The 12,560-nt window shown below is 49.3% G+C and overlaps 2 protein-coding genes across 7 annotated transcripts in view; both read left to right on the top strand.

The window, feature by feature from the left end:
• Positions 1-30: 30 nt before the first annotated feature.
• On the top strand, positions 31-4,171 carry HIGD1A (HIG1 hypoxia inducible domain family member 1A). 2 transcript variants are annotated; one of them, XM_080579556.1, is made up of 4 exons: positions 31-180; positions 420-612; positions 2,193-2,327; positions 3,040-4,171. In XM_080579556.1, exons 1-4 carry the CDS (start codon positions 46-48, stop codon positions 3,087-3,089), a joined length of 513 nt encoding a protein of 170 aa, XP_080435682.1. In that variant the 5' UTR covers positions 31-45; the 3' UTR covers positions 3,090-4,171. The 2 variants fall into 2 exon arrangements, with proteins under 2 accessions (XP_080435682.1, XP_080435683.1); XM_080579557.1 differs by having other exon boundaries at positions 58-180; positions 484-612.
• A 138-nt stretch (positions 4,172-4,309) lies between these two features.
• Positions 4,310-12,560, top strand: part of CCDC13 (coiled-coil domain containing 13) — a 34,549-nt gene continuing 26,298 nt past the window's right edge. The window contains exons 1-4 of one of the 5 annotated variants that reach the window (XR_013946386.1): positions 4,310-4,602; positions 5,365-5,588; positions 10,003-10,151; positions 12,412-12,554. Coding sequence is in view for 4 of the 5 variants with exons in the window: in XM_080579539.1 (XP_080435665.1) it covers positions 5,371-5,588; positions 10,003-10,151; positions 12,412-12,554 (510 nt within the window). In the remaining variant the exon portion in view is untranslated. Of the gene's footprint in view, positions 4,603-5,364; positions 5,589-10,002; positions 10,152-12,411; positions 12,555-12,560 lie in introns of those variants that run through there. The other 4 variants (XM_080579539.1, XM_080579537.1, XM_080579538.1 and 1 more) reach the window with 4 other exon arrangements.

Below are 12,560 nucleotides of genomic sequence, written 5' to 3' on the forward strand. Positions count from 1 at the left end.
CGCTGGGAGTTGTAGTTGTCAGGCAGGACGGGGCGCGACGGACCAATGAGAGCGGGGCGGGCGGGGCGCGGTTGGCCAATAAGAGCGGGGGGGGCGGGGCGCGCGACCGGCCGGTGCCGGAGGTCGGGCGTGGAGCGGCGGCGGTCCGAGGGTTCGCGGGTTCGAGACCCGGCGGGGGCGGTGAGCGCGGGGCCGGCCTGGGGGGAGCAGAGCGGGGCTGAGCTGGGCTGGGGGGGGAGCGGGGCCCTCGGTGCCCGGTTTTTGGGGCGGTGGGAACGTGCTGCTGCTTGGTTTTTTTCCCGTTCTCCCCCGTTCCAGTACGTCAGGGTCTCGTTTCCCGAAATTTCACTCGAATTAAACCAGCTTTGTGCGGCGCTTCGGCTCAGCTCTAGCCCTTGTAAATCGTTTTGCGCTCGTAGGATCCCCGGGGGATTTTCCTTCCTCCGAAAATTTCTCTGCGCTTCTCATCCCTAAAACCTCCAGGGAGGCTCCCCGTCCTTGCAGGCACCATGTCGTCCGGTCAGGAATCCGTGTTCTCCGAGTATGAGGCGGAAAGCAGCCAGACGTCGAAGCTGCTGCGGAAATTTAAAGAGACGCCGTTTGTGCCCGTCGGTAAGATTAAGTGGGGGAAAATGCGGATTCATTGGCAATCTCCTCCTGGGGGATCAATATGGCAAACACGGTCACCTGCCGTGAAAAGGAAATTGCTCTGAAATGACTTCCTCGTGCAGGGCTGGGCTGTAGTAACAGCTTCTACCTGGGGTGGTATTTGCGCCCAAGGGGAGGGAGAAATCAATGAGGCCTCTCATCTTAAACAGAGCAACCAGAACCTAGAAAAAAGAAAGTTGTGAGTTTTAAAAAAAAACATGTTTGGGTGATCCTCGTAGGTGGTGAGGATGGTGTCTTGTTCTGGAGGGACTGGGAGCTGTGTGATCACCACACGGTGACTTTCAAGTTAACAAACGCCCAAACAAAAGTATCCCAAATTCATCCCACCTCCTGAAGGTTTCACCTCTTTGTGGCCGTCCCTTAGTCCAAATGCTTTTTCCCACTAGGTTCAGTGGTTCCCCAGCTTAAGGGCGTTGTTAAAACCCTCAGCCTCTCTGCTGAGACCCGAAAAAACCTCGAGGAGAGGGTTGTGTGCCCTGAGAACTTTCCTCCGATCAGGAACTGCCTCTGATGGGAGATGGGTTTTGATTTCCAGCCGCCTTAAATGGAGGGCGGATGGGTCAGTCGGGGTGAGCTGTTCCTTGCCAGCAGATAGCTGCTGGTTTGTGGTCACAGGACTTTGTTCTCCAGCTCACGATGGACTCGGCGAGTCCAGCTTCTCCCAGGCAGATTAGCGGAGTTTACCTTCAGCCTGAGTTAGAGCTAGCTCGAAGGCCCTAGAACTCTTAATTTGTATTTAATGAAGCTATCGTGTGAATCACGCACAGGGAAAGGGTGTTTGGTCTCAACTGGAGCTGGTCACGCTCCTGTTCAGGCAGCCAAGATGTCTGGGTTCTCGGCAGTAAAATACACACAGCCCTTAAAACTTGGCAGCTTTCTTTGGGTTATGTAAATAATCATCCTAAATGCGGAATAAAAGGGACTGGGTTTGGGATATTTTGCGCACTGCTGTTCTGTGAGAGCATCGGTGTCCGTGGTGGGAATTGGCACCGCCTGGGCTGTGTTTGGTCTGTCCAAGCACTGAAACGAACGGTGTTGCTGAACCTCAGACCCACGGTGTGGGACGAGTGACTCAGAACTTGTCCTGGTGAAAGCACGCCAAATGTGACAACCCAAAATAACACCCTCGGCGGGCAGGTGGCATGTCGGGATGCACCCGTGCACCAGCAGCACTGAGTGTCCTGGCTGAAGCCGAGCGGTGTTCTTGGTGTGAGGTTCCTTCTAAGAAAGCGAGCGGCGCTTGTGCCCTCTGAAAAATACCAAGGAAACTCCGTGACACCCTGAGAATGTACTGCGAGAGTCTGCTGTCGCGTTTTAACACCAGCGGAAATCATTGTTCTGCCCGCTGTGTGTTAAAGGAGATGGCACTCAAGTGAAAGCAGTAGGAAGAAAAGGGACCTCTACGCAAAAATAGCGTTGGGCAAAACCAGGCATAGTCCCAGGATTTCTTGTTTAGATAGATCAATGCTACTGAGATGTCGGAGGTGATTTTTACTCATAGGAATGCCTTCCTTCCTTTGCAGGGATGGCTGGCTTCGCCGCGGTGGTGGGCTATGGGCTGTACAAACTGAAGCACCGAGGGAACATGAAAATGTCGCTTCACCTGATTCATATGCGTGTGGCAGCCCAGGGCTTCGTCGTGGGAGCAATAACGTGTGGTAGGTACCGAGCAGGAGGTTCTTGTCATGGGTCCTTTGGGTCATGTAAACCCTCTCACACCTCTTCTGCTGGTGGATAACATCAGCATGTGTTAAAAACCCTCGGGGTGAAAACATTCGGGCTACTACATATAAATATTTATGCCTCTTTGATCACTCTTCCTAGAGTTCACATACTGTTTAAGTACATATATTCAATATTAAACTCCACTAACTTTGGGAGTAGAAGTTTTGACCACTTTTAGATGTGGACAGTATGTGTGGTTCTACAGATACGGAAATTAGAGGCAAAGAAAAAAAGGCCATCTGCTGTTAATATTTTCCCTTGAAAATATGTTGCTGTTTCTGAACTTGATGCACTGGAAAGTCAGCTTCCTGGGTCTCATCTAAGTGTTTCGGCTGTGTATGTGCGAATTTATATCCCATGAAACACTGTTTGCCTGTACTGTATTCCCAGGAGGTAAAAGAGCAAAGCTTGACTTTGGCTGCAAAGTGAACTAGAGTTGGCTGGGGATCTGCATACCACTAAACTAGGAAAAGTTCCTGTGTATAAAGAATTCTGTAGTGTTCATCATGGCTGTTTAAAGAGAGAATGAAACAGAAGAGTAAGGGAAATATTACTTTGGTTTCTCAGAACTTCAGTGTTCAGATTTTGAAACCCTTCATTTCATATTTAACCCAGCTTTCTAATACTTTTTTTTTTGTCATGCAGGTGTGCTGTATTCAATGCTACGGGAGTACGTGATAAAGCCCAAGGAATAATGGAAGAACCTAAACCTCTGTCCTGGTGGTGGCCTGTGTACTGCAGCTATCAACTTAATATTGAGGGGTTCTTGAGGGAAAAAAAATACGTGGCTTGAGAGAATTGCCCTTTATTTTGTGTATGGTACGCTGTCCCGAGGCTGGCAGTCTAAATGATTGCATAGTAGGTAAAATGGGTATCAGGGTCTGGTTCTTTTTGATTTACACTACTCTATCCCAATTTTTAGGGGATATAGTAGAGTACAATCACTTTATCTTCCCCTTGAGTGTTAGCTCAATCCTGCAATTGGTGACTTCTCTTGCTGCTGTTGCCCAAAGTGACAAAGTTTGAACTAGCTTCTCTTAGGTAGAGGCCCCATCTGTAAGGTAGCATTGAGAATGCTGTGAATGTTCTGCTGTCACTTCCTGTCCTGTATATTTGTCAGCCTCCAGCTGTGTAATTTAGAAGCTTCTAGCAGCACTGACTTCTAAAACATCGAGATACCTGTAGACATCTATTTTATTTTTTTATTTAAGGCATAAGATAAGTACGTGGTGTGTTTCAGCTATTTAAATGTTATATTTATTAATTGTTAATGAAAACACCGGCTCCCTATTTTTACTATAGGTTTTCAGATGCTTAGATTACTGTATTTTGTAACTTTATTTACAGTGTTCTTCTGAGTAACATTTAAATGTAACATTTAAAATGCACTTTGATTTGTTCTAATGCTTTTAAAATATGATCTAGCTCTGACTTTTGCAGTACCATTCCCCACAGAAGTTTTAAAACGTTTGAATCTGAAAAGCTGCCCTCATACTTTGTGAGGCGTAAAATCTTTCTCTGCAAAGCGCCAGTGTTATTTTACACAGGAACCCCTTTAATCTCTTAACAGCAGTCACAAAAACGTGTTCATGAAGCAAATTTGTAGAAAACCGGCAAGATTTTCTCCGACGAGCTTACATTCCATGGTAGCAGTGTGACAAGAGGAGGTATAATAAAGCAAGATACACCCTGCACCGGTGTGATTTGTTGAGAGCAGCGTGTGATATGATACGAATAAAATATGATGTGAATAAACAGCCGTGAGCAGTGGAGACAAGGAGCTGGTTGAGTTTTGACTGGGGATTTATGGCGGGGCTCACCCTGTGTGCAAAACCTCCGGGGGGGGGGGGGGACGACACTGTGTGAGGGGGTACGTAGGGATTTAAAAAAAAGAGCCCTGAGAGGGCAGGGGGCTGCTATGGAGGACCCCAGCCCTCCCTCAGAAGGGCGGAACGGGGGCGGGCAGAAGGAGCTGCGTTCACCCGTGGCAGCCCTACAGCCCCGAGGGACGGGGGGGCAAGGGCGCTAAGATGGCGGCCGCGCTGAGGAGAGCGGCGGCCGGCTCAGGGCGCATGCGCGGCCCGGGCCGCCCGCCCGTTGCTGTGGCAACCGTGTGAGGCCGCGGCCTAGCCGGGAGCCTGAAGCCTGCGCCCGGGCCTTGCTCCGGGGGCGCCGCCGCCGGGCTGGGGGCTGCGGGGGGCGGCGTAGGTGGGCCCAGGGGGTGGGGGGAGGCGGCCGGAGGAGGTCTGGAAGGGAGGGAGGCGTGGGCCGAAGGCTTGGGGCTGAGGGAGGCAGCGCGGCCTGGTCAGGCCCCTGGGGGCAGCCATGCGGGGACACCCCCCCCCCCCCGAGGGGAGGCTGAGCTGTGGTGGGGCCCTCGGGACCTGCTCCGTGCCCGTGGGTCACGTTGGGTGGCACTCGCTGCTTGGAAATTGAGGGGAAAGTTGTAAGCCGCGCTGCTGGCGTTTAGGATAAGCAGAGATCTCTCATTATCGGTCCCAGCTTAGCCCCAAAATGGGGGGATTTGGGTCTTTTTTTGAAACCTGGGAAGGAAGGCTGCATGGGCCTGAGCCGCAACCAGCCTGCGTTCCTTTTAGTCATAAAAACTAGAAGTTGCGTGGTTTGGTTGCTCTGTTTGCTTGGGTTTTCCTCCAACTTGCTCTTCTCTAAAAACGTTTCTTTTAAACAGATACGTTTACAAGCGTTTTAAAGCATTGCTTTTTGAATGCTAGAGCGAAAAAGACCTAAAGGCTTTTCTGCTTGAAAGCCATTTATGGAAAAAAAGGGCCCTTAAAGCGAGGCCGTGAGGCTGAGGAGCGCAGTGGCTGAGAGGAGGAGGAGGAGGTGGCAGGGAGACGGCAAAGGTCAGGGTGGAAAAACTACAAAGCAGCTGTTAGAAGAGGATGTTTTGAATGTGATGTTGATCTCTGGTCTCTGTTGCTCTTCATTTTCCTCCTGCGATGCTTTTAGTAAACCATGGAGTCAGACATCAAAGCACAGGAGCATTTTAAAAGCCAGTTTAAGGCTCTTCAGGAACAACAGCAAAGAAAGCTGCAGAATCTAATGGAGAGGAAAAAGGACAAGCAGAGCAGTCAGAAGGTTAACAATGGCAATGCAAAGGAGACTTTCGGCATCCCGAATGATCTAAACCTCTTTGAAACAGAACAACCTGTAACTGAAGATGACAGCAAAAGGTAAAGGTGTAGCAGCACTGTTCCCTCAGGAGGTCACAGAACTGTTTTGCGTATGATCTTATGAAACTCACAATAAGAGAGCACTTTGTCCTCATGTGTTAGGCTTCCAGTAGCCTGAGAAGACTCTCGCTGTCTCTGGTGCGTTTAGCCTCAGAGCACTGTTAGGTGCATTTTGTTATCCGAGTTTCACAAACGAAGAGCTGAAGGAAGGACGGAGGGGTTGAGGCGACGTGCTAAGGGCAGCTGGGCGCCATCTGCCCACCTCCAGTCGCTCCACGATCACTAATGCCCTTTGAGCTGCTGGTTAGCTCCTGCCTCGCCTTGTAAACAGGTTTCCTACGCCGATAATTTCCAAAGACCAGTGTGTGCAACGCGTCATGCAGCTAATGGGTACGAGCCAAAGGCCTGCAGCCCAGGACAGTTATTCCCACGTCTCTGTGCAGTGTGACATGATTTAGTAAGTCAAAAGACAGCCACAGGAGGTGAAATATAGGAGAGTCTTATAGGTGGGGTTGCCTCACAGGTAAGATACTTGACAGGGATGTACAAGTTAGGGTTGTAAATCTTCCTGGTGGCAAGGGTTTGGGCCTTATCTCACCCACTGGTGAGTATCTGGATTGCCTGGACGCTGGGCATTCTGCTGTGGATCTTCCTGAATCTTGCTTTTGGAGCTGAGTGCAGAAATCAATTTCCTGGCCCAGATTTGGAACCCCAGCTCAGATCATTCATCCTCCTTCTAGGATGTAGTCAGTGTCTCCTTCCGACCTAATTAATTTATTTTCGCAGACTGGAACAGGTCTGGAACTGGACACATCCCGGAGGTGTCTGCAGTTAGCACAGCGTTGGCTGTTCTGGGATTTGCCCCCTGTTAGTGGCGAAGGCAGCCTAAGAAATTCCCGCTTCTGCTCTCTACTTGCGCCTGTGCCGACACAGCTGTTTTCAGGGCTGTGCTGGAAATTGAATTCACTTTCTGGGGCAAGGGTAGTTTTATCTCGGGTCATTCCAGTGATCCAGATTACAGCTTTAGCCCCACAAGCTGTTTTATTGGCGTCACGATAGGGTGACGTGCTGTGGTACATGCACTGAGGTGTATACCTTTGAGACAGTTTTCCCTCCCAGAATCCAGAGTGGGAAGGGCACCTCTACCGAGGTTTATCAGGCCACTAAGCAAGGTTTATTGGGCCCTAAATGCTGGTCTTCCTTCTGTGTTACTCTGGGCAGCTCCCTGATCAGCTTCTTCTGAAGATCGCTTCCTTGAATGCCTGAGTACAGAAGCTGCAGCAGGGCTCCTGTGGTGATGCAGGGAGCCTGGGAGTGAGCCCACTGAAACTTTCAGGTGCTTCTGGGAACGTGGTGTTTGTACAAAACAGGGAGCCGAGCGTCCAGGAGTAACCTGGTGCTCTCCTCCTTGCGCCATCCGTTCCCTCCTTCACACACAGGTCCCTCTCTGTGGCTGGCTGATTGGCCAGTGTAAGCTTCTGCTCTGACCTCTGCCAGCTGTCCTCGTCCCTTCAGCATTTTCTCTGATAGCATGTACAGGTCAGCGAGGAGATTTGAATCAGTTCTTTCTCTTTAAATGCAGGGGGAGACTCATTCCCACATTTCGGGTGTGGATTTCTTTGGGCATTAGGGCTTAGGAGCTCCTGTAACATCCTGGTGCAGCGAGGTGCAGAGTACAAGAGAGTCCCAGCGACTCTGGGGCTGCTTCTCTGCCACCTACAGTTCAGAAACTGAGGTCTGAGTAATTCAGGAGCTGTTGCTTGCCTCTGCGTTCAGCAGCACTGACTGTTCAAAGCCCTGTTTTGACGTAGCAGGTGTAGCACGCAGCAGGTTTATTTGTGTTGCCCTTTGTTCAGGTACATCTACATTCGGCAGAAGAGTGGTTATGAGTGTATCAAATCCAATCAGGATTTGCTTCTGGAGGGGATTCACCAGGATGCGCGGATGCTGCTTTGCAGGATTGCCAAGATAAGACGTTAGGAACTCGTTTCAGAGAACCAGGGCTCCCTCCGTATGGTCTGCAGCGGCGGCGACTTCAGCGTGGCGGTGCTGTTTACAGCAGCGCCCTGAAAGCATTCTCTGCCCAGAAGTCTCCCTTCCTCTGAGCCTCGGGAGCTCATTTTTCCATCTTTCTTTTCCTGCATCCAAATTTTGTTCAGGCAAGCGCTTAGCTGACATTTCAGTCCGTCTTTTTTTGGTTTTGTTTGTGTGCGCGCGCGCGACTTTATCCTCCCTGGTCTGTTTGGTGCATTTCAGATTAAGTGATTTTCCCCATCACGTGGAGAATCCCTAACAGAGCGGGGAAAAACACTGAATTTCAATCACAGCCCTCGCTCACAAGCTTCCCCAGCTCTCTTCCCTTGAACTGCAGTAAAACAGGTTGGCTTTCTGTGGCCTGCTGCTTTTGTCTGACTTTCCATTGCTGAACCACTTGGGTAGAACCTCCTTTGTAACGCATCGAAGTCTCTCAGAGGAGACTCCAGCTCTTTGCAGTTGGGATTTCCATCTATTTGTTACCATGTGGAAGCCAGCTCCGGGGCAGACATCGCTGACCAGGTGTGCCGGGAGCTTAGAACCGTTTTTTCGTGTTAGTTCCGTAAAGGTTGAAAATGTTTCTGTGTATCCCTCATTAAATCTGCATGGTTTTGTTCACTTCTGTGAGTGGTACATGTGGGAATAACTTAGTTTTGTCTTTTCTCTGCTTAGATTGCTGCTTTCTTTCTTCTCCTTTGTAAACAGCTGCCTTTGATCTCCCTTTGATTTGCAGCTCTGGAACAGACGTGCACTGCTTAATTACGGATTGTGAATCATCTTATAAATTGACTCTGCTGTTTGTGACAGTGCTTTAAGGGGTCATTTATTCTGACATGCACACATGCAGCGTGCATTTAACAGCTAAAGCCCAGTTTGAGCCAAAGGCTTGCTAAAACTTGAAGAGAAAATGTGCAGGTAGCTATTGAGAAAGCCGACATCTGGCTGTGGTTATAGAATCACAGAACCATTAGGGCTGGAAAAGCCCTCCGAGATCATCTGGTCCAACATCCCCCTCCCAGCAATGTCACCACCAAACCATGTCCCCAAGCACCGCGTCCAACCTCTCCTTGAACACCCCCAGGGACGGTGACGCCACCACCTCCCTGGGCAACCCGGCCCAACGCCTGACTGCTCTTTCTGAGCAGAAATGTCTCCTCATCTCCAACCTGAACCTCCCCTGGCGCAGCTTGAGGCCGTTCCCTCTCGTCCTAAACGCTTTTATCCCTCTCGTTATGCTTATATCCACAGCCATACACTGGAACAACTGGCCTACATCCAACCCTCTACGATCACTCAGGCTGCCTGCTTCCTGCTTCGGCTGCAGTCTGGAGCAGGCCCTGTGTAGGCTAAAGGTGTGGGGCTCTGATTTAACCACCACAATGTAGCTACCCAGGTCGCGCTGCAGGTAATGGGAACCTAAGGCTCAGTTCAGCCGCCTGCCATAGGTGCCTGGTGGTATTTGGGGTGCCCGAGGGTACATCAGGAGCATCCCCATGGGACTCAGACAAGGGCACTGCATCGTTTCTGCTGGCCTCACACAGGGGGCTCTGATAAATCTGGGGCGTCTCGGGTAGATGCCTGCGTGCCCACGGTTTGATTGAGCCCCCGCGGCCCTGATTTCTAGATTGTACATTTGGAGGAACCATCGTGTAAGGACAGCGAAGAGATTAAAGTTGTTCATCCTCTGTGTGCCTGAGAGAGATGAAACCCATAAATGTTACTAAATGTACCAAAGAATTGGAGGAGCGAGGCCATTTCCTCCCATTCAGAGGGCTTTTTGATATTCTTTGTTCTTAAATGAATTCCAAAAAGTGACATTAACAATACAAACTGATGCTAGGCCGTCCTGGTGGGGTACCAAAAAAAATCGGATGAGGACACAGGCAATTGGCCTCTGGTGAATTGCTCTGAAGCGTTCATTTTTAAAGAAAGAACCTCCGTAGCAGCTTTTGTAATTTATGCTCTGTTGGATTCTAGCGGCTTTGGTAAGCAGAGGAAGTAAAGGCTGAATGTCACAGATGCTGAATGGCAAGCCTTCCTGCTTTCCTCTGATGAACCAGATAAGTAAGAATGAGTGAGGTGAGACTGTTCTGTAACCTTAGGAGCCCTAAAAAGATACCTACTCCGTGATGTTGTGCCCCAGAAAACGTGGGGAAATGCAGAATTTTTGAAGAAGACGTAAATGAACTGAGTAGATCAGGTATCGGATGATCAGCTTCTGTTCTGAGCTGAGGTTCAGGATATTCTGCTTAATTCAGTAAACTCATTCCTGGTGAGCTCAGCTCATCCAGCACACAGTCTTTTCCTTTTGTCTCTGGAAGTGTTGTTTTGAAGCGCATCATGGTGACGTTTGTTGTCGTTACGACTTATTTTCCCCCAGGTTGCTTGAAGTTGAGAACGAGCAACTTCAGGAGCAGCTTCGAGAGGTCCGGGATGAGAACTGCAGGCTGTACAAACTGGTGAAAGAGAAAGAGTTTGAAATAAAGCAACTCCAGAAAAAAATGCAGGAGGACAGATTGGCTTTGTCAGGTAACCACGGGAGCTTTGCATTCACGCCGCGTTAGTTCCGGGGTTTGCTTGATGCTGATGACAATAGAGGCAGGATAACGGAGTCATTGTGAGCCAAATCATCCTCCTGGCAGAGAAAGAGTAATGTGACATCCCTTCACCTGCTTTAGGCTTAAAAAGGAGTGTTTCACTCACATTGTGCTTGCCTCCATTTGCTCTTCTCTAATAAGCTTCTGCTAGGATGAACCAAAATCAGCTCTTTTAACTGAGAAACAACTGGCCTCTGAGATTTGGTGTTGAGCTTGGCAGTAATTTGCCGTAGCACCGAAGCCTCTTGTCTCTGGATTTTGGAAATCGACACCTGAGAATATACTCACATAGTCAACCCTTCGTTGCTGCCTAAACTTGCAAGGGTCTAAGCTGACGCTGTTTGGTATTTGCAGTTACCTAAACATTGGCATTTCCCCCCTCGGGAGAGTCTCATGGCTTTGTTGGCCGTGAGGAGCTCCTTGCAGTGGTTTGACGTGATAGCACACACATGTGGCTTGGCATCTGTGTTCTTAAGGTCTGCGTCTTACTCTCCTTCAGTTTCATGAGCTGCAAAATACGAATGCTGCTGCTCCCCATCTTAGAAAGAGAGCTGTTGGGAGGACCAAAAGATGTCTGAGGTTTCCGGGTCAGAACTGAGGCACAGAATATTGTTATTGATAATGATACTTCCCTTTAAAGAAGTGTAGTGCAGTGGGGATACACATTAATCCCTGCTCTTCACAGATCTTCTGCAAACTTACATTGATGAGCACAAAAAACGATGACTCTAGAAGCCTTTGTATTAATGTCAAGGAGCAGTGTTAGAGGTTTTCTCTGCTACACAGTGTTAAATTCCTTATTCAGGCTTCTTTTGTTTAACTGCCTGAACAGGACACGTGCAGCACGCTGGCTGAACGAAAAGTCCAGCTTTGAAAGCGGTTTGGGTGTCCTTTGAAGGCTGAACTGTGCAGTTGGAACCTCTTCCACTGGGTGCCACTGTTGTTCAGGACAGCAGCGATGACCAGGCCGGTAGAGAAGGGGAAAACCAGCAATAAGCGAAACCAAATAATGCGTACGCCTCCACTCGTAATAATTACCTCTATCTTGTGTTTAGGAGAGGCGATAGGCTATTACTGGGTCAAAACCAGGAGCCAGAAATGCTGCTGCAACTTCTTGGCTGACTGAGATGCCAGCTGGTGGCATTTTGCACCATGCCTTAGCTATCTACTGCGGGGCAAGAGACCCGGACACATTTCAGGGAAAGCAAGAGCTTTAATTAAATATGTGCAATGCATTCAGGGGCCATCACGTGGAAGGATGAGCCTGGGTTTTGGTTAGTTTCGTGTGTCCTGTGATCCTTAGCAGCCGTTATTTGTTAGGAAAACTAAGGAAAAAGTAGCTTCTAGATGAAAGAGGGAGCACATCAGATAAAGAAGATCAGTGGAAACTCTTAAAATAATGAGCATTATTTATGCCAGACATAACTTGTGATTGCAGGCTGGTATTCATTGCTGAGCTAGAGGTTTTCTTGCATGCCGGACGCAATTATATCGGTGTTGCACTTGGACAAGAACTTTTCTTCACCTGTGTGATGTTAACAAAAGCCAAGCGGCACAGAAGGCAGTCCTGGGGATTGCTTTCTCGGTGACACTGCTCAGCCCCTCTCTGAGGAGGAGGAGAGTGAAGTGTGTGTTTAGAGGAGCACAGTAATACAGTAAGGCTGCGTGCGTTATCGCGAGGGACTTATAAATAGGCACAATGAAATTTCCTGGCTGTTATCCAGGAGTCAGCTGTAGTAGTGCTCCTGACCTTTAAGGACAGATGTCTAGAAAAAGTTTGCACCTCTGTTTCGGCGACTCCTCCAGGAGTAAACAACCAGCGCAAAACAAAACGTTGTCTTTTTCTGTAACGTGCCACAAACGCCACAATATGCCACAAGCAGAAGACCACTCTCCCCTTTCCGTGTGTGTTGCTAGAACCACTGGTGTGGCCTCTTCATGTGTGGCTGTTCCTACAGCGTGAAACGCGGCTTTGCTAGCCGCGGTGTGACGCTGGCTCAAAGGGCCAGGCAGTCCAGCTGGATCAGTGACGCCTCTTTTCCCTCGCTTACTCATTTATGTGCCTGGCACAGCGCTGGGAGAGACGGCTCATACAATAAAAGTACACTGTGCGGTGGACAGAGAACAAAAGCATTGTCTGTTCTGAATCTTGCCTGTAAGATATGTCCTTTGCTTTTATGTGTGCTTTTCAGGGACGTGTGGTTTAGCGGGGGACGTTGCCGCTGCTAAAATCGTTGAACTGGCCAAAAAGAATCGTGAGATAACTGCCGAGACTGAGAGCGAAAAAGCCAAAGTGAAGCAACTGAATAACAAAGTCAAAGAGCTGGAGAGAGAAGTGAGG

Source organism: Anser brachyrhynchus (assembly GCF_964034855.1).
Source record: "Anser brachyrhynchus genome assembly, chromosome: 2".
NCBI classification, from domain to species: Eukaryota; Metazoa; Chordata; class Aves; order Anseriformes; family Anatidae; genus Anser; species Anser brachyrhynchus.

Excerpts from the sequence above, each read along its gene's own strand:
- HIGD1A (XM_080579556.1), top strand. The coding sequence starts at position 46 with ATGAGAGCGGGGCGGGCGGGGCGCGGTTGGCCAATAAGAGCGGGGGGG. Across the intron at positions 181-419 it reads TTCGAGACCCGGCGGGGGCG|GATCCCCGGGGGATTTTCCT; the intron begins GTGAGCGCGGGG and ends TTGCGCTCGTAG. Across the intron at positions 613-2,192 it reads GACGCCGTTTGTGCCCGTCG|GGATGGCTGGCTTCGCCGCG; the intron begins GTAAGATTAAGT and ends CTTCCTTTGCAG.